The 18,578-nt window shown below is 37.3% G+C and overlaps 4 protein-coding genes across 6 annotated transcripts; 2 read left to right on the forward strand and 2 right to left on the reverse strand.

Annotated features, from left to right (window-relative positions):
• The first annotated feature begins 291 nt into the window (after positions 1–291).
• On the forward strand, positions 292–4,500 carry LOC113344135 (serine/threonine-protein phosphatase PP1-like). 2 transcript variants are annotated; one of them, XM_026588168.1, is made up of 5 exons: positions 292–800; positions 2,496–3,055; positions 3,412–3,609; positions 3,711–3,822; positions 4,020–4,149. In XM_026588168.1, the coding sequence occupies exons 1-4, from the start codon at positions 617–619 to the stop codon at positions 3,816–3,818; spliced, it is 1,050 nt and encodes a 349-aa protein (XP_026443953.1). In that variant the 5' UTR covers positions 292–616; the 3' UTR covers positions 3,819–3,822; positions 4,020–4,149. The 2 variants fall into 2 exon arrangements, with proteins under 2 accessions (XP_026443953.1, XP_026443954.1); XM_026588169.1 differs by lacking the exon at positions 3,711–3,822 and having other exon boundaries at positions 295–800; positions 4,020–4,500.
• A 1,535-nt stretch (positions 4,501–6,035) lies between these two features.
• On the forward strand, positions 6,036–9,344 carry LOC113344130 (serine/threonine-protein phosphatase PP1). 2 transcript variants are annotated; one of them, XM_026588165.1, is made up of 4 exons: positions 6,038–6,505; positions 7,418–7,977; positions 8,473–8,679; positions 9,065–9,344. In XM_026588165.1, the coding sequence occupies exons 1-4, from the start codon at positions 6,322–6,324 to the stop codon at positions 9,074–9,076; spliced, it is 963 nt and encodes a 320-aa protein (XP_026443950.1). In that variant the 5' UTR covers positions 6,038–6,321; the 3' UTR covers positions 9,077–9,344. The 2 variants fall into 2 exon arrangements, with proteins under 2 accessions (XP_026443949.1, XP_026443950.1); XM_026588164.1 differs by lacking the exon at positions 9,065–9,344 and having other exon boundaries at positions 6,036–6,505; positions 8,473–8,694.
• Positions 9,345–9,385: 41 nt separating this feature from the next.
• Positions 9,386–10,288, reverse strand: LOC113344131 (late embryogenesis abundant protein Lea14-A-like). The gene is made up of 2 exons (XM_026588166.1): positions 9,940–10,288; positions 9,386–9,851 (listed from the first exon to the last, which is right to left on the reverse strand). Exons 1-2 carry the CDS (start codon positions 10,188–10,190, stop codon positions 9,536–9,538), a joined length of 567 nt encoding a protein of 188 aa, XP_026443951.1. The 5' UTR covers positions 10,191–10,288; the 3' UTR covers positions 9,386–9,535.
• A 703-nt stretch (positions 10,289–10,991) lies between these two features.
• Positions 10,992–12,086, reverse strand: LOC113344150 (desiccation protectant protein Lea14 homolog). Its single transcript, XM_026588180.1, has 2 exons — positions 11,472–12,086; positions 10,992–11,368 (listed from the first exon to the last, which is right to left on the reverse strand). The coding sequence occupies exons 1-2, from the start codon at positions 11,843–11,845 to the stop codon at positions 11,068–11,070; spliced, it is 675 nt and encodes a 224-aa protein (XP_026443965.1). The 5' UTR covers positions 11,846–12,086; the 3' UTR covers positions 10,992–11,067.
• Between the last annotated feature and the right edge of the window lie 6,492 nt (positions 12,087–18,578).

Raw genomic sequence — 18,578 nt, forward strand, 5'->3', positions numbered from 1 at the left:
CCTCAGCCGAAATTTACTACATTGATCGACAATATTAATTCTAAATCATACCTCTGGCCAACTGGACCAGTCCAGAAAATCAATTCAAATCATACCTCTGACCAACGAGACGTGCTAGTATTAAAGTTCACAATCATGTATCTGGCCAACTAGACTACCTCTAGTTCGTTTTCCGGCTAGACTATCCCTAGTTTGTATTCCGGCAGGCAACTCTTGCCGGAAGGAAAAATTCCAAATTTGCAAACAAACATTCCCTAAAATCTCATTTGACAATACATTACTAGAGAGAGAAAGAGGGCGGGAGGGAGATCCCCAAATAACAGCTCAGCTCTCACAGATAATATTATGTAAACCAAAATCTTCAATATTTCATTCCCCTTAAAAAAAACTCATTCATGGTGGAAGAAAAAAAAACCCTCATTCCTTGTTCCTCCTTGGAATCAATCAATTTTTCATTCCCCCTTTTGGTTTTCAGAATCAAATTCTATTCTCCTTTTAGCTTTTGACCTATAAAGATCCAATCTTTTTTTCATTTTTGCTGAATTCAGTTTCGAGTAAACAGAGAAAGTTAGGGTTTCGATTTTGATTTTGATTTTGAGTTTGTTGAAATAGAGAGATGACGATTGAAGAGGGTTTATTAGATGATATAATAAGAAGATTACTTGGAGCAAAGAAAGGAAGAGTAGTAAAAGATGTTGATTTGAGTGATGTTGAGATTAAACAACTTTGTGTTACTTCCAGAGCTATCTTTCTTGAACAACCTAATCTTCTTGAACTTGAAGCTCCTGTTAAAATCTGTGGTAAATACTTTATTTCTTTTTTACCCTCTTTTTGATTCTGATTCTGTTGATTTTAGGGATTTGAGTTGTTAGATTTTTTATTATGGAGATATGGATTGATTGTATTCAAGTTTTTTGATTTGGGTTCTTACAATTATGTTTTGCTGAATTGGTTGTTTAGTTATAGATGTCGTGCTAGTTGTGGTTCTTTTTATGGTTGGATTGAGTAGGTTTAAGTTATTGTGTTTCGTTTTGGTATGTGATTGATTTTGTGAATTTGAGGAAGTAATGAATTGTTGGTTGAATCGATTGTGAGGAGGTTAGATTGTAGGTTGTGTGTTTGACTTGAGTTCTAGGAGACCTTATGCTGTATGTTAAACAATAAGTTGAAGAATTCTTGTCGATTTTGTGTTTGACGGTTGCTGTTGCAACATTGATAACGGGGATTTTAGATGTCTAACATTGTTCTGGGATGGAGATATGCTCTTGCTTGTCTGCTTGATGTCGCAGAATGATGGAATATAGCAAAAAATGGTCAACTGAAAGAAGTCAAAATCCCGATTGCTTATCTTGTCATCGAATGTTCTGTGTATGGTTGGATCATTGGTTGAAGAAGATAGGTAAAGCATGTATCAATTCGTTGATTGTCATAGAAAAAGAAAAATAAACTGAAATCTGTAATTTGTAGAATGTAGTCCATTAGTTGGTGTACATAGAGAGGTGTTGATCCTTGGTGAATGCATTATATGTCTTAGTGTTGAACAGATTACAAGGATAGATTACAGTTTGTGTGTTTGACTTTGTTCTAGGGAGACTTTATGCTAGATGTTAAACAATAAGTCGAAGAATTCTTGTCGATGTGTGTTTGAGCGTCAGTGGGTCGTTGTTGGAACATGGGTAATAGGAATTTTGGATGCATAATGTTTGCTCTTGCCCTTCTGCATGATGTAGGAAAATGATGGAATGTACCAAAAAATGGTCAACTGAAGGAACTCAAAATCCTGATTGCTTATCATGTCATTGAATTTTCTGTGTATGATGTTGGATCATTAATTGATAAGTCAACCATGTATCGATTTGTTGGTGTCATACAAAGAAACTGAAAACTTTATCGTGTGGAATGTAGTCCATTAGTTGGCAAAGAACTAGAGGTGGTGATCCTTGGTTAAGAATGAAGGTTGTTGTTGGAACATGAGTGATGGGGATTTTGGATGAACAATGTTGTTCTTGAGTGGAAATTTGCTCTTGCTCGTCTGCATGATGCCGAGGAATGATGGATTATAGCAAAAGAATGGTCAACTGAAGGAACTAAAAATCCTGGTTGATTATCTTGTCTTTCAATTTTCTCTGTCCGATGTCAGATCTTTGATTGGAGAAAGAGTGAAGCATGTATCAAGCCCGTTGATGTTTTATGAAAACACTGTATCTGTCATCAACCAAAAGTTGTAATTTGTAGAATGTAGTGCATTAGATAGATAGTAAAGAATGAGAAAATTTATGCTTTGATCTTTGGAAATTTTATCTAAATGGGCTGGATTTCATTAGAAGTTTTTGAATGTTTCAGGGGTTCATTCTTTCGGTTTCAGAAAAGTCCTTTGGAATTATGGAATCATTGTTCTTCTGTTCAACATTACAATACCATAAAATACCTAGCTAGCAATTCACTGAGAACAGCTTTTCATGGAAATTTCTGAGCTGTCACCTTTAATTTTGCAGGTGATGTTCATGGTCAGTATTCTGATCTTCTTCGACTGTTCGAATATGGTGGGTTGCCTCCAAATGCGAACTACCTGTTCTTGGGTGACTATGTTGATCGGGGTAAGCAGTGCATAGAGACCATTTGCCTTCTTCTAGCATACAAAATCAAGTACCCGGAAAACTTCTTTCTACTCAGGGGTAATCACGAGTGTGCATCCATCAACCGAATATATGGGTTTTATGATGAATGTAAGAGGAGGTATAGTGTTCGCCTCTGGAAAGTATTCACCGATTGCTTCAACTGCCTACCTGTTGCTGCTATTGTGGGCGAAAAAATTATATGTATGCATGGAGGATTGTCACCTAAATTGCATAGCTTGGATGATATTAGGAAACTTTCTCGCCCTGCTGACGTGCCTGATCACGGCCTTCTCTGTGATTTGCTCTGGGCAGATCCTGATAAAAACACTGAAGGCTGGGCAGCAAATGATAGAGGTGTGTCCTTTACATTCGGGTCTGAGCAGGTTACTGAATTCCTTCAGAAACATGATCTCGATCTAATTTGCCGAGCTCACCAGGTAAAGTAACTCCAGTATCAGATTAACTAATTTCACTTCCTTAGTCAACCTTATTGGAAACTTTGTACAACGTTATTTAAAAGTTAGTGCAGCATCGCATGTGCTGCCTTGGTTAGCTTATCCTCAACGTAGATAGTCTGATGCGCATAGGTGTGGATATGAAAACCTTTTTGGCATGTCTTTCTCTATGCAATTTGTATGCCAAGTTGATGGTTATGCCTTTCGGTATGGATATAGTGGTCCAGAGATTCTGACAAATGATAACATTGTCAATTACAGTGGCTCATTCTTTTTATCGTGATCCTCCACTTGTTCGTTTTCTTTAATTAGTTTATCTTATTCATGTATCTCCATAGGTTGTAGAAGATGGATACGAATTCTTTGCAAAACGACAGCTGGTTACAATATTCTCGGCCCCAAATTATTGTGGGGAGTTTGACAATGCTGGTGCAATGATGAGTGTGGATGAATCTTTGACTTGTGCATTTCAGATTCTTAGACCTTCTAAGAAAGGTTTCCGTAGTTGCACAAAACCTGGAACACCGCCATATAAGGTACATCATCGCTCTTTTAACAGCTCGCATTTACTTTCAATCAGCGTTGATAAGTAGGCAACATCTATCACCAACTAATAGACAATATTTTATGTTCGTAGCCTGACGGACGTCCTGTAAATCAATTGCTGTTTAGGATGTTATTATTTACGGCCATTATGTTCTCTCTACAATACATCATATGCAAATTATTTTCTTGCCATCTATAATTAGGTAAGGACAAAACAGGACAGGTGACATATACTATTGAATTGAGCACTTTAAAACATAGTATATTTTGCCAGATGCTTAGGTTCCCTCATCTGACAGCACTAACATTTGAGCATTTGTCTCAAGCCACTTCAGTAAGTTTGATTATCAATGTCATATACATGTGATTCAGCCTGACCGGTAATTCTTTGCATTTTCAGTTCATCGATGCATGACAATGGACAAGGCTATATAATTCAAGAGAAGAAGAAAACGACTGACTTGAGGATGTTTGGTAACTTTTATTTCATTTTTCCTGAAAAGATTTTCTAAATTTGGACTGGGCCTTCCATGGCCTAGCATGGGCTTTCAGATGCGGGTTGGTACATAATACCAGACTCAGAAAAGTGAAATAGATACTAGACATACGAAAGAAACATAAGGATTTGCCTCATATACGAATACGAACCAGATACCCGTATGTAAATTTGAATTGTAGATGACCTTAAAACTTTGTTCTTGTGAATCGCTTGTTTGATGTTTTTTTTGTCTTTGGCTACTTTTTGTTACTTTGTCGTATACGGTTCATGTAATCTAGACTCCCAGATACAAAAACAAGGAAAAGGAGAGAAAAATACAGTTTCTTATTGCACTTTGGTGCTCTATGTACATTATATACACTTTTGCAATTTCATTTTGTTAGGCAGCTTTAGTAATCTGACCAGCACTTTCTGCATTAGCGAAAATGCGATGCAGTATATGGAGCAATCTTCTTTTATATCAGGCATTTATAGGAAAAGAATGGCTCATCCAACAGATACAGGACAATTTTTTCCTTCAGGAAGTCGGTTCTCAATTCTTTTTGGTTTGAAATTTGAAACATCCACCAAATCATGGATACACTCCATGTTGGAATGTGATACTCCCTCCGTTTAAGAAAAAGCGAAAAAAAAATGAAAATATCACTTTTTTCCGAAACGGAAAAATAATACGGAAGATGTCGGAGTCTAGGGTCCCATAGTGTTTTGGTGGCTTTGCCTTTGATATAGAACTAATAGAAGTCGAATACGACCTCACTTGAAATGTGGCCCCTAGCCGTTGGATTATCAAAAAGGCAATCCCATAGATTGGGTTGGTGTTATAAGTTTGTTTAATCCACCTAGGTTGGGGACCTTTGCTGGCCTTGATAAAATTTGCTAATAATTCATTTTAGGCATGTCATTTTGCTAAGTGGGTGCAAAAGGTGGGATGGTAAGAATCAAAAATGGCAAGTGGTCTGCCTTTTTTTATGGCAAATGTCACCAAAAACTATCTAATTGGTTGTCCAACTTGGTATTATTTAAAGACTTATTATTTGCCATTAGTGGGCAAACTTTGGAGATTCTAGGTTAGCATGCCACAGACTCCAACATTGCTAACAGGGTACACCAGTGTTTAGGACTTCATATAGGACAAACAGGAAATTGTATAGTTATATTGCTTTTTCCAGTAACCGGGCATTCCGTTAGCAGCGGCGGCAAACTATCCGATAAGAATACCTTGGTGACATGTCTCGAACGGAGATCATTAACCGATGATTTTACCGTAATGATAGTGATATGTTTGTGAATGTTTATTTTGCTAATAAACCTGTATTCAATTATAAAAATAAAATTGATCAGGCTTTTATTCTTTTCTGACTCAACTAGCTCAATTTAGAGTGTGTTTGTTTTTACCTGACTCATCTGAATCTGACTAAAATCACCTGACTCATCTGGGTTTGATTCAATATGTTTGTTTTAATATGAATCAATGGATTGTTCCCATGAATCAGGGGTGTTTTATTACCTGACTCAAACAGGTCTGAGTCAAGGATTAGATCTGACTCAGATCGAGAGTCAGATTCAGATTCAGATCCCGAATTGGCTCTAAATCTGACTCATTACCATTTGACGAATTACTAACTAGACTCAAGAGTAGATCCAAACATTTTATCCAGCGGATTAATGCGCACATTTTTACCAATCCGAATTTTTACCATTTGGCGAGTTACTAACTAGGCTCAAGAGTAGATCCACATGAACAAACAAGTTGTACAACAAAGTTAACCACCAAGTGCACTCAATTGGCATCAATGGTCCATCATTTTATATCCATCCATTCCCAAGAAAAAGTTGACTTGGGACATTTGCCCCACACGAGGAGTCAACCAAATTCGACCATAGCAAGAACAGAGTCCATCCAGTCATAGATAGGGTTCGCTTCACACACTCATTCATACCTTCTCTCTCCTCTAAAAAGTCCATCTTTGCTGCTGCTGCTTCTTCTTCTTCTTCTCTCTTCCATCAGTCTCTGAAAAACAAAGGCGGACTTACAAGAAGAAGAAGAACCACTACCACCACCAAAAACAGAGTGATTAGCAACATCTAGTAACTGTTACTAAACAAAAGCTGTGCCCAGAACAGTTATTTTTCTCTCTCTATATATATATATATACCTTCTGAGAAAGATAGGGTTTTTATTTGAAGAAAAAGGGGAACTGTGATGCCGATGGATGAAGGGGTGTTGGATGATATAATAAAGAGATTATTAGAAGCAAAGAACGGGAAAACAACTAAACAAGTGTTGATTACTGAGGCTGAAATCAGACAGCTTTGTGTTGCTTCTAAAGAGATTTTTATTTCTCAGCCTAATCTTCTTGAACTTGAAGCTCCTATCAAGATTTGTGGTAATAGAAACAAACCCTTTTCTTGATTTTTTTGTTTTTACTCTGATTTTTTTATGTATTTTTTGATTGATTTGCTCTGTGTTTAGGGTTTTTTTAATGGATAAGTGGGAGACTGTAGAGATGGGGTTTTAGGGTTATAATTATATAAATTGGGGAAGGGTTTTAGTTAATTGATGAATCTCCAGTGATTCAGATGGTTTCATTGAGAAATTTAAAATGGGGTTTGGGTATTTTTGTGATGTGTGTTTGGTGTTTGAGAAAAGTTCTAGCTGTTTTTTTTTTTGTTCAAATCCTGATTTTATTCTGATTTTTTGATGTGTGTTTGCCTGTTTGGTGTCTGATTGGCTCACTTGTCTCCTGACCCTCCAGCCTTTAGTTTTGTTCTTCTGTACTGCCAGTCCCTGCCCCATGTTGTGGTTTAGATTAAAGTGTCTAATTCTGTTGTAGAAATAGCATATTAATCAGCAAAGATATTGCGGTAACATATAACTGAACTTGGTGTCGCAATGAAGAATGTAAACAGTGGGAATGTGATTGAAGCTGTTTTCTATCCGGACACGATGTGGTACCTTATAGTACATGAATGTGAGAACTATCCATTTTTGCTAGCTCTGGTGACAAAATAGTCATTTCTGGCTTCAGTTTTCCTGTTTGTGTTGGAGAGTGTTGTGATATACTAGATTCCTAGGGGGTTAAGTTCTCCTTCATCCTTTGGTCTCTTTTCATCTTCATTTGATCAGTTTGTAACTGGAACACATTGTTATGTGTCCTTTCTTATCTATATAAAAGATCTCCTTTTGTTGTTCACAAAAAACGTCTGAGCAATTGTATCGTAGTACAAAATGTTGCATAATGAACTAAAATTAGTTTCAATCCTTTTTGGATCCTTCTGAACATGTGAATTCTTGGCAGGTGATATTCATGGTCAATATTCTGATCTTCTCCGACTGTTTGAATATGGGGGTTTGCCTCCTGAGGCTAACTATCTGTTCCTTGGTGACTATGTTGATCGTGGTAAGCAGAGCATAGAAACCATTTGCCTTCTCTTATCATACAAAATCAAATATCCAGAGAACTTCTTTCTACTCAGAGGCAATCACGAGTGCGCTTCCATCAACCGTATTTATGGGTTTTATGATGAATGTAAGAGGAGGTTTAATGTCCGTCTATGGAAAGCTTTTACTGATTGCTTTAACTGCTTACCGGTGGCTGCTATCATTGATGAGAAGATCCTCTGTATGCACGGAGGGTTGTCTCCTGATCTGAAACACTTGGATCAGATTAGGAATATTGCTCGCCCTGTGGATGTCCCAGATCAAGGCCTTCTCTGTGATTTGCTCTGGGCTGATCCTGATAAAGACATCCAAGGTTGGGGTGAGAATGACAGAGGTGTATCTTATACGTTCGGACCCGACAAGGTCGCTGAATTCCTTCAGAAACTCGATCTTGATCTCATTTGCCGAGCTCACCAGGTAAACCAAATACATTCAACTGTATAGCTGTGTTCTGCTCGTATCTCTCTTTGTTTGATTTATAAGGGCAGGGCATGATACCTACAGTAGTGGTTTTATCATGTGTAATTTGATATCTAAGAGGACATGAGTAGATATCGTATGTAGTGAATGGTATGTAAAACTTATCTTATTTCAACACTCAAGACAAACAGCTCAGTGGACAAGGTCTCAGCTAATGCTTGCACATTATATCCATGCAGTTACAACTTTAGGTTGTTGAGTCTCCATGCTTGCCCAGATAGTAGAACTTGTGAAGCTCTTCTTTAAAATCTTGCATGTCCAGGCAGGCACTGCGGATACAATGATGTTGCTGGCTTGCTGCATTGAGGACTGTGCTGAAGTCCCAACATGGTTCAGCCACCATGGATGGTTTTATGAAGTGTATCTGTGATTATATCATGACATTATTTGATTTTTGTTTTCCCCTTATTCACTCTTACTTGTTGTAAACAGGTTGTGGAAGATGGTTATGAGTTCTTCGCAAAACGACAGTTGGTGACCATATTCTCTGCCCCAAATTATTGTGGGGAGTTTGACAATGCCGGTGCTATGATGAGTGTGGATGACACATTGACGTGTTCGTTTCAAATCCTTAAACCCACTGATAAGAAAGGCAAAGGGTTCGGCAGCATGTCCAGACCAGGAACACCACCTCATAAGGTACATAGTACATGAATCACTCTGCAACACTTGACTTTAGAGTTATTTATCTGTGTGCTTTATTTAGAATATAAACGTCCATACCGAACTACTGGGTTATCAGCAGCTGATGCATTCACTCTTGATTTTAACTTTTAAGATTCATGTATCAATGTGTGCTTCATTTAGGATAGACTTTCGTACCGATCCACTAGATTATCAACAGCTGATACATTTATTCTTGAATTCTTGATTTTGAAATTCATTTATCTATGCATTCTTTATTATAAAGTACTGAACCACTGGATTATCAGCAGCTGATGCATTCACATCTTAGTTATTCTTTTCAAATCTCTTGAAATGTAACCAAGTCCGGGGTTAACTTCTTGCTGTTTTTTTTGTGCAGGGTAAGGGATAACAAGGATTGAACAGGCAATTAGCGAATGAGAGGAAGTGAAGAACAAAAATGTTTATTAGGAGGGATAGAATGGATATGCAGAGAGGGAAAAGCTTTTAGCAAAGTTCCAGTGAATGTAAGCTCAAAGGCAAAATACAATGAAAAAATAAGTAAATATTTTTGTAATACTCACCCTACCCTCAATAACCTCAACGTACTGAAATCGATTAAAACAATCTTATGTCTTTTGTCGGCTATGCTTGATTGTGATTACCGATGTTTACTTGTATTGTTCTTATCGCTTGATACTAGTTTATTGATTAGCAAAAATGAGAATACGAATCTGATTAAATTTTTGAATTTATCTTCCTGTGGCCCTGTCGGAAACAGGGTTTCGAAAAACAGAGAGGATAAGAAGCACTAGGGTGAATCATTTTAATGGATTATCTTTATTGTGCAGAAAGAGCAAATACAGTATGATTAAAAACACAATGTTCTCATATCCAGTTTCTGAGAGAGAACCAGTCTGTCTTCCTTTTTGCCACAATGCAAGAACTTGGAGATGGCAGGGAGTTTGATTTCTCCCTTTCCTGTGATAGGGATTGTTACATCTCCTATTACAGGGATATCAAAAGTAAAACATAGCTGCAGTTCATAATCAATTGCCCATTGGGTGCTTGCGTCTTGTAGTGGAGTTATCACAACATTGTATGGCACCTTCACTTCGATCACAAGCAACGTCAAGTTCATGGGCGTTAGGGATCCTGGATCCTGTAATTTTCCAGAGGCCATAACACTGCACACAAGACCACAAAACAATTTCACACTCCGGCAGGTTCCCGGCGACCGGCAAATATAAAAGTAAAAGCTATAAAACCTCGTACCTATCTGCATTCTTCAGGATGTAATTAACCTCACATATAGGAATAGTTGTGATATATGGATTGCTTACAGAAACCTTTGCAAGTAAAGTGACTGAATCAAAACTGGTACTCTTGAGAATTACATCTTTTAGTGTTGCTTCTGGTTTCTTTACAAGTATTGCAACCGTTTCTTCGGTAAAATTCACTGGTGTCATGACGATTACTGCCACCTTCTCTTCAACAAAGTTCACAGCTTGCTCTAAGAAAGCCATTTCTGTTATCAAAAATTTCTAATGTCATAGAAATGAAGAAAATGGTTAAGTTCAACTTTTTGAGTATTCTAAATTTAGTTGTTGGCAAGCAATCTGTACTTGACAGTTTGGTATTCTAATTGACTTGTAATTAGAACATGTTTATATTACTAATTCCTTGGTCTAATTTTTTTAGGGTTTAAGTAAGATTGAAGATTTTCTTTGAAGAGTTGTTAGGAGAAAATTTGTTGAAGAGCAGCATATTTTATTCAAATACAATACAAAGAGGTGAGGTCAGTTTTGGACGTCCTCATCAAGAATCAATAAGATAGGCAAAGCCGGTTGGGCAGCTAGCATCTCCAAACCAGGAACACCACCTCATAAGGTACATAATACATGAATCACTCTGCACTATATCCTTGATATTGAAATCTCTTCAAAATCCAAATGCAGTTAATATCATTTTTTTTTATTTTTGATGACTTAAATCACCGGATTCTTCTGGATCTGACTCAAAAAATATGGGAATCCGTGGCTTGGTCCCATTAGTTAGGAGCATTTTATTCTCTTCTAACTCAAAAGGGTTTAAGGCAGGGGTAGAGTCTGAGTCAGGTCGCAAATCAGATCTAATTCAGACTAAAAACCAAACAATCTGACTTGTACCGAGTCGAGGGTGAGTCGAATCCGGACGCCGAGCCAGCAAAAAAGAACAAACCCTCCAAGTCTAAGGGATAATGGGGATTGAACAAACAGTTAATGGCTGAGCCGCTGAGAAGAACAAAAAAGTGTAGACTGAAATTAACTGTTTGCATAAAAACATGATTCACTGAAATGGAGTTTCTTTATTATACTTTGAAGAACAAAGAGCAACACAAAGTAAGATTACAATACAGTTTTCTCACATCCAATTTTTGAGAGAGAACCAACTTTTGTCTTCCTTTTTGCTGCCATGCAAGACTTCGGAGATGGTAGGGAGTTTGAGTTCTCCTTTTTCTGTGATTGGGATTGTTATATCTCCTATCACAGGAATTTTAAAAGTAAAACAAAGTTGCAATTCATAAGGAATAGCCCATCCGGTGCTCACATCGCGCAGTAGAGTATACACAACACTGTACGGAACTTTCACTTCGATCACAAGCAACGTCAAGCTCATTGGCATCAGCAATCCTGGATCCGGTATTTTCCCCGACGCCATAATACTGCAAACACGCACAACCACAAAATAAACTCACTGGGAGATAACTCCGGCTGATTGCCTCACCTGAAGTGAATAAAAGAAGAGTATATGCAATAAGGCCTCACCTGTCACCGCTCTTGAGGATGTAGTTAACCTCGCCGATAGGAATAGGTGTGACATATGGATTGCTTACAGAAACTTTAGCAAGAAACGTAACTGAATCAAAGCTAATACTCTTGACAGTTACATCATGCACTGTTGCTTCTGGTTTCTTTACAGCTTGTGCTACTATACCTTCGATGAAATTCACCGGTGTCATGACGGTATGTGTTACCGTCTCTCCAATAAAATTGACAGGCCTCATGATGGTTTGTGTTACCGTCTGTGCAGTCGTGACGGTTTGTGTTGCCGTCTCTCCTATAAGATTCACCGGCGTCATGATGGTAACTGTTGCCGTCTCTTCAACGAAGGTGACAGCTTTCCCTAAGAACTCAGCCATTTCTGTCTTCAAATTTTTTTCTAATCCGGTGAAAATGAATATGCTTGAGATGAAGATTAATGGATTATGGTTGAGTTATACTTTTGAGTAAAATGGACATTTACCTACTCCAACTATGCAATATATATATTTAGTTGTTGGAAAACTTTACTTGACAGTTTAGTATTCTAATCGACTTGCTAGGAGAAAATTTGTTGAAGACCATCATATTTTACTCAGACACAAGGGCTCTGCACTTTGGTCACATAATTTCCAACTTGAATATATAGAGAAAAACGAAAAGAGTCAGCTTCAAACATCCATGCTATAGGGATCTTAGCTACAAGTATGACTGATTTGGGAAAATCTTCCAAAAATATACCTTTTGTGAAAATCTTCAAAAAAATGTGACCATGACCGGTAAACGGGCATGTATGTCCTAGTTTTTTACGGAAATACCGGATTTTGTCCTCAGATATGTACATATCGACAACATATGTGTACACATTGGGTAAGGATGTGTAGATATCCCTTCACGGATGTGTACATATAGAAACACTGATACCCCACCATTTTTTATTATTTTCTGACATTAATTATTACAAAATTAACTAATTGGAAGCCTAACAAGGTAAGCTCCAAGCAACTACTATATAAGTTGAACAGATTGACGTGCTAGCTTACCAGCGAGCCTAAGTTTGGCTGATGTCGTCGCAAGGGGGGCAAGCTAACCCTATCGTCCATATCAAACTCTGTAATATTACGACATCTGGGACTCGAACCTGGGACCTCCCGAAACGCATGAAACCTATGTGAAGCACATGCAACCAGCTGATCTAGCCGGTTATAAAACAAGAGGGATTATGCTTTGAGATTATGAAAAAGTCATGTTGTAGACGTCAATTACTTCTTCAGTCATTTTTCCAAACCAATTAAAAAATATTTATGTTGAAAATAAAGCAGGGAATTCCTTTATATACCCCACAAAACACTAACCATACCCGTAGTTAGTTATGTTAGTTGCAAATCAGGGAGGATGAAAAACCTAAAATTATTTGGATTTGTTTATAGTTGTACCTAGGGCTGAACATGGTTTCGGTTATCGCTGGAACCGGACCAAACCAGACCAATTAGGAAGAAACCAAACCGAACCATTTATTAATGGATTGGTTACGGTGTAGAAAGTGGAAAACCGATAGTGTTGGTTTTGGTTTGGTTTGACCTCTTAAACCGAACCAAAAACCATTAGAAAACCGATTAATTTTTAAACTTAGTTTCTACCTTTAATTTACAAGTATTAGATTCTACCCATTGATTTAGAGGATAAATAGAAACCCTAAATTTAATATTTCATTATGATACTCTCCTTCTTTCTCTTTCTCCTTCTCTCAGTCGCCTCCCTTCTCAACACCCAACTACAGCCGCTGCTACTCGACTTTTTTCTTCCCGTCTTCCTTCTTTTTTATTTGTCAATAACTAAATTAAGATATATTATATATCTTCTTTTGATCTCTAGAATTAGAGTAAGCTTTAACTATTCTTGATATTTTTTGTATTTTTTTTGTCTGTAAATTTGTGTAAACCAATACTATCGGCAACTACGATTTTTTTATCTAGATTTGTGTTTTTTTTTTTGGTTTGACATAATTATTGATTAACCAAAAACCACTGGGACAAACCGAAACCAACTGGAACCATTTGGAAACCAAACCAATGATTAATGGATTGGTTTGGTTTAGATTTTCAGAAACCAATAGTATTGGTTTTGGTTTTGATTTGGTTAGAAACCGAACCAAAACCGACCATGAACGGCCCTAGTTGTACCCCTCTCTCGGTATGAAATACCTGCTTTATACTGTACGTGTTAAGTGAAATCCTATACCGAGTCCAACTGTCCAACATGCACTCAGTCTCTCCATCTCCCTCCCGCTCATCTCGTCTCTCACTTTTCATCTGTAGGTGTATAATGAATTTGGAAAAATGAAATTTAAAGTTTAAGTTTAAGAAAAAAAAAACCTATTTCAGCATCTCGTTATCACATCTTCTTCTTTTCTTTCTCCCCATTTTTTTTCCCACAACCCTAACGGAATCTCCAAAATTTGATCGATCCCCATATTTCAATCAGGATATACAACATCAACAACAACGGTACCAATCGATGCAACGAGTTCTTCGACAGCAACAACAATCAATGTTTAGTCCTGGTCTAATAGCTCCTCCTTAATTGTTTCTTTTTTGTTTTTCTTTTTACAAACCCATTTCTGTATTTATGTATGATTAGATTCATTTGTTTGGTTATGGGTTCGTTGATTTGATCTTTCAATTCCATAAAAATACACCTTGTGAGTGTGTATTTATAACTTACGCAAGAGGAATCATTAAACATAATTCCTTTGTTTTTTCTTTTTGAAGGAAATATGATTCCTTTTTGATCTCTACTGGTAAGAATAATCACTAAAAGTGCACGGCTCTTTTGATCATTTTATATGGGAAGAATCAATAAAGATGACTCCTTGTACTATCTGTATTTGAGATTAGTGAATCGAAGTGGTTATTTAAACTGAAATCAAAATGAAACAAACGGAAACAGCAATTACAAAATGGTGAAAGAATAGATTTCTGTGGTTTGGAGAGGGTACCAGAATATATGTTTTTGATGGGTAGGAAGATTAGTTGAGAGGGGACACTGATAGCGAGGTACTGGTAGTATTTTTTGGGGTATATAAAGGAACACCCATAAAGTAATATATCTATAAACTATGACACATAGATCAGGATTTAATCGAAGTATAATAAATACTTAGTTTGTACATATTGTCGGCTTTCAAATTTGTGGCTGATCACATTTTTAGTGGGACCCGCACAAGCCACCTTGTACAAGTATGATAATGTTTATCCTAATTTGGATTAACATTAAACGGATTAACATCTTCACTCAACGCCACGTGCATAGGCTCGTGGCAGATGGATGTGCACCCAGTGTGCATGTATTAATTTGAGTTAGACTATAAATAGTCTTTAGTGGCTGTACAACGTGTAAGAAGAAATGAGAAATAAAATTCCCTTTTCTCCTCCCATGTCCAGTACAAGTGATAATGTATACATATAGTAGTGTATGTACTGAATAAGAAGTTAGTCTTTCGTTTCTAACTTTCTGATACTTAATGAACAATATCCTAATCGCCATCGAACTTTGATCATTAGTAACTCAATGTTCAGTTAGGATAAAAGAAACTATAATACGTTATTAGAACGAATTGCTGTACGGCAATCGGCATGGGGCTGACGATATGGAAAAAGATAAATTCTCTTCAACTCTTGCATATTTAATTTAACTATTGTTAAGTAGTTTTATGCATACAATTTTTATTATGTCTAACTTGGTTTTTATTTTAATTAGGACTTGTTAAAGAGAAAATTAGACATCCTACCGTGTTCGGTTTGTGCTATTTGGAGCACAGGTAATTATATGGTATGAAGAGATATCCAAAATAGGTACGTATAGCGACGACTCATATTTGTGATGTTATTCGGGTTCCGAATTTAGCCAAATATTTGAGTTTTGTAGCATTTTGTCATGTTCCTCTTTAGCCAACCAACAAAAGGTTTTTTCTGCGTTCTCTTTTGGATAGCGTAGAAAGTAAAATTACCTTTGTTGGTACACCAATGATTTTGTGGTGTTAACGGTTTAATATCGGCAGAGCGAGGAATTGTTGCATCCTGCGGGAGAGCAAAATTTTAATATTCCTTTGCTATAATAATCTCCGGAACTCAAAGTCGTTCCACCAAAGGTCGGCATGCGATGAAAAATGGACACCGGCTTTACACGGTTAGCCAGTCTCTATCTATGGCCTGTGAAATGACCACAATTGATATCGAGACAATTTCTTTTAATGAAAAGAATGTGTTCATATTTCCACTTTGATAAATTAATATTTCGTCGACTCTAATAGACGAAGTTGGAGATTTGTCGGTATTATGTCAGAACCGTATTTCTGTGGTAAATAGTTCGGCTTAATTTTCTGGAGAAGATATATGCACCGTATACAATATTGCAGAGCAATAAGGAGAGTCACAAATTTTGTGCCCTTATATGTTCCAGCTAGCTTTACGGCGTGCATTATATGCGTCAATTATATGCATCGACGAGCTTTAAGGAGCTAGTGTTTAATTTGCACTTTGTATATGTTGTGTCAACAACACTGAGTGCTGCAAATGTTAATTGCACCTCGTAGATATACAAACGTCGAGCGATAATGATTGTTGCATTTTTGTAAATGATATTTAGAGTTAATATCATATCTTCTCGTCGCCTGAGCTATTACCTAAAATCTTGAATTTGGTAAATTAAATTTGCACTAGTACCTATGCAAATAACTTTATCTTTGGCAAAGAAGAAAAATACAATTATGGTAGGCATATTTTTGAATATGGGAACCACAATAGTTCTCGGGTTTAAGAACCTAAGCACCGTACCACTAGAAGTGGAATAATACGGGACGGTAGCATAATGATTGGGTAAATAACCATCTTTGAGCCTGGAAGAGCTCTGCTATCGTTGTGACATAAAAGACACGTTACGCCATTTGAAATGCCGTTCATTGTTCTTGATCTCTATCGATCGTCTTGGCAGGACTGGTACTGATATTGAGATAATGTCTATGGTCACAGAATTCGTTTACAGTTTACTGTTAATTTTACATGAAAATGTAAATTCTTAAAATTATCCCAGCTGGACAGTAAACGAGAGAGGAAACCTGATCAGTTACCTCTCCTGGGTTGCATGTTATTATTGTTTTCTGCACCCAGTTGCTCCCTTGATAGGTTGAGTCATGCAGAACTGAATGTTCTTTTGATGAGACATCCCGCCTAAGGATCAGGGGAAGAATCGTCGACGACATTGGTTAAATCCAATTGTGTCTCATCTAAATTCTCACACCGAGAAATGCCTAAGGTGTTAGAGGCTACTCTGTTTCTAGATATAGCAAGAGTGCGCTTGCTTGATTCGGCATATATTAAAGTCCTTGCAAGGTTTGCCATGTAATCACAACGATTGTTTCGTCTGGAAATATGCTTGGAAGCATAGACGAAAAACCTCTAGTTCGAGGTATGCCAATCTAATCAGATAACGTCCATATTCTCTTTGAGTAGTGAGTTGATATATCTCCTGACGAGGAGCATGTCCATGAAATTTGCGTTGATATCTCATGGCGAAGAATATCCGCATGTTGAGATTTGGTACCAAATGGATTAAAATATCCTCTTACTCTAGAGAATGATGTAAGATCGTTATTAACTGATTGATAACTGGTTGTTGATAATATTCATAGTAGCTATGGAAATAGATGTGGATGGATATCCCTTTGCAAAGGAATTATCGACAAAATTTATATGATTGGCGGATATGGACCTTAGTTCATATTGAAGTGTTTTCTCCCTTGTGTGCGCTCTTGAAACTTAGACTTAGCATCAGTCACAAATTTGATTCTTATGTGAAAGCGTAGTGAGAAAACTAATTGAGGTCAATTGTTATGCAGCGCCACCCCTTGAAAGTGAGTTTCTGCAGACACTAACTAGGTTGATGGAAGTATGGTCTGGTAGTCATAAATGACTCGACATCTCACCTGGTGGTAATTGTGTATCTATACTCATATAGATTTTAAATGAAACTCTTGTTTGTCATCCGTTGATGTTATATCATCTTAGTAATGCTTTGGGCATTAATGGTGAGCACATTTGATGTTCTTGTGCACTTTGAACTTATTACTCATGTAACCATTGTCATGTTTTTCTGTTTGAGACGTGCTATTTGATAGACGCATTTATGTGTCTATTTTGATCTCTTTTATGTATTTTATTAGTACCCATTTGTTCTCATTATGGTGTTTTTATGTTTGTTTAGGTGTTTTTGGAGAAAATACCCTTGTATGGAAAGAGTTGCTCAAAAAGTGATGATTTACACCCCGGGGAAATGTCCTGGAGGCGCCCCAGAAATGTACCGGAAACGTCCCAGAAATGTCCCGGAGGAAACCAGAAAAATTACTATTTCAACCCAAGAATTACTATTTCAGCCCAAATTACTAAGGGGACACCAAGACAGGATAGGGGGACACCCCTCTTCTACATTTGAATATCGATTTTGGCGGGAAAAATGTTCACAGCATATGAGAATTTTCGATCGAAGAAATGAAGTAGTGGCAGGCCGATTCAATGGCTGAAACTCATTGGGTATCTTCTTATGGGCTAGAAAGGAAGGTTATGGGTCTTTAGATCGATCAAATTTGGCTAAATAACTCACAAGAAGAAATCAGGGCAGCACGAGCATAATAAGAACAGTTCACGGGATTACGTGATTTGGAGAAGATTTTTAGCGTGTTAATTGCATGATTGATGTCCCGAGCAGTAGGAAGGAGTGTGTAGTTGTTAAACAAGGAAAGAAATACAGCTTATAACGCGTGGAGAATCATTTCAGAGAAGAAAATATTCGGAAGATATTTTCTTTAAACACCGAGTAATGAAGATTATATGGAGTAATTGAGGAAGATTCAACGAGCTGTAGGTGTATAAATATGTTCCCCTGGAGTACTAGAGAGGTTGTCGAGAGTCTGGGGGGGCTGAGGAGAGCCAGAGAAGAAGAAATTCGAGTTTTCCCAAACTCGGTTTCTGCTGCTGCTGCTGCTGCTGATGATGAACACGAAGAACACGAAGAACGGACTCGCAGCAGCAGTCGTTTATCAACAGTGAAAGAGACTCA

Source organism: Papaver somniferum, unplaced genomic scaffold (genome assembly GCF_003573695.1).
Source record: "Papaver somniferum cultivar HN1 unplaced genomic scaffold, ASM357369v1 unplaced-scaffold_74, whole genome shotgun sequence".
Lineage (NCBI taxonomy): Eukaryota > Viridiplantae > Streptophyta > Magnoliopsida > Ranunculales > Papaveraceae > Papaver > Papaver somniferum.

What these genes read in the sequence shown, in the direction of transcription:
- LOC113344135 (XM_026588168.1), top strand. Translation starts at nt 617, where the DNA reads ATGACGATTGAAGAGGGTTTATTAGATGATATAATAAGAAGATTACTT. An exon ending in TAATTTGCCGAGCTCACCAG is followed by an intron (nt 3,056 to 3,411) that starts GTAAAGTAACTC and finishes GTATCTCCATAG; the next exon opens with GTTGTAGAAGATGGATACGA. An exon ending in CTGGAACACCGCCATATAAG is followed by an intron (nt 3,610 to 3,710) that starts GTACATCATCGC and finishes TTATGTTCGTAG; the next exon opens with CCTGACGGACGTCCTGTAAA.
- LOC113344130 (XM_026588164.1), top strand. Translation starts at nt 6,322, where the DNA reads ATGCCGATGGATGAAGGGGTGTTGGATGATATAATAAAGAGATTATTA. An exon ending in AGCTCCTATCAAGATTTGTG is followed by an intron (nt 6,506 to 7,417) that starts GTAATAGAAACA and finishes AATTCTTGGCAG; the next exon opens with GTGATATTCATGGTCAATAT. An exon ending in TCATTTGCCGAGCTCACCAG is followed by an intron (nt 7,978 to 8,472) that starts GTAAACCAAATA and finishes TGTTGTAAACAG; the next exon opens with GTTGTGGAAGATGGTTATGA.
- LOC113344131 (XM_026588166.1), bottom strand. Translation starts at nt 10,190, where the DNA reads ATGGCTTTCTTAGAGCAAGCTGTGAACTTTGTTGAAGAGAAGGTGGCA. An exon ending in ATCCTGAAGAATGCAGATAG is followed by an intron (nt 9,852 to 9,939) that starts GTACGAGGTTTT and finishes TCTTGTGTGCAG; the next exon opens with TGTTATGGCCTCTGGAAAAT.
- LOC113344150 (XM_026588180.1), bottom strand. Translation starts at nt 11,845, where the DNA reads ATGGCTGAGTTCTTAGGGAAAGCTGTCACCTTCGTTGAAGAGACGGCA. An exon ending in ATCCTCAAGAGCGGTGACAG is followed by an intron (nt 11,369 to 11,471) that starts GTGAGGCCTTAT and finishes GCGTGTTTGCAG; the next exon opens with TATTATGGCGTCGGGGAAAA.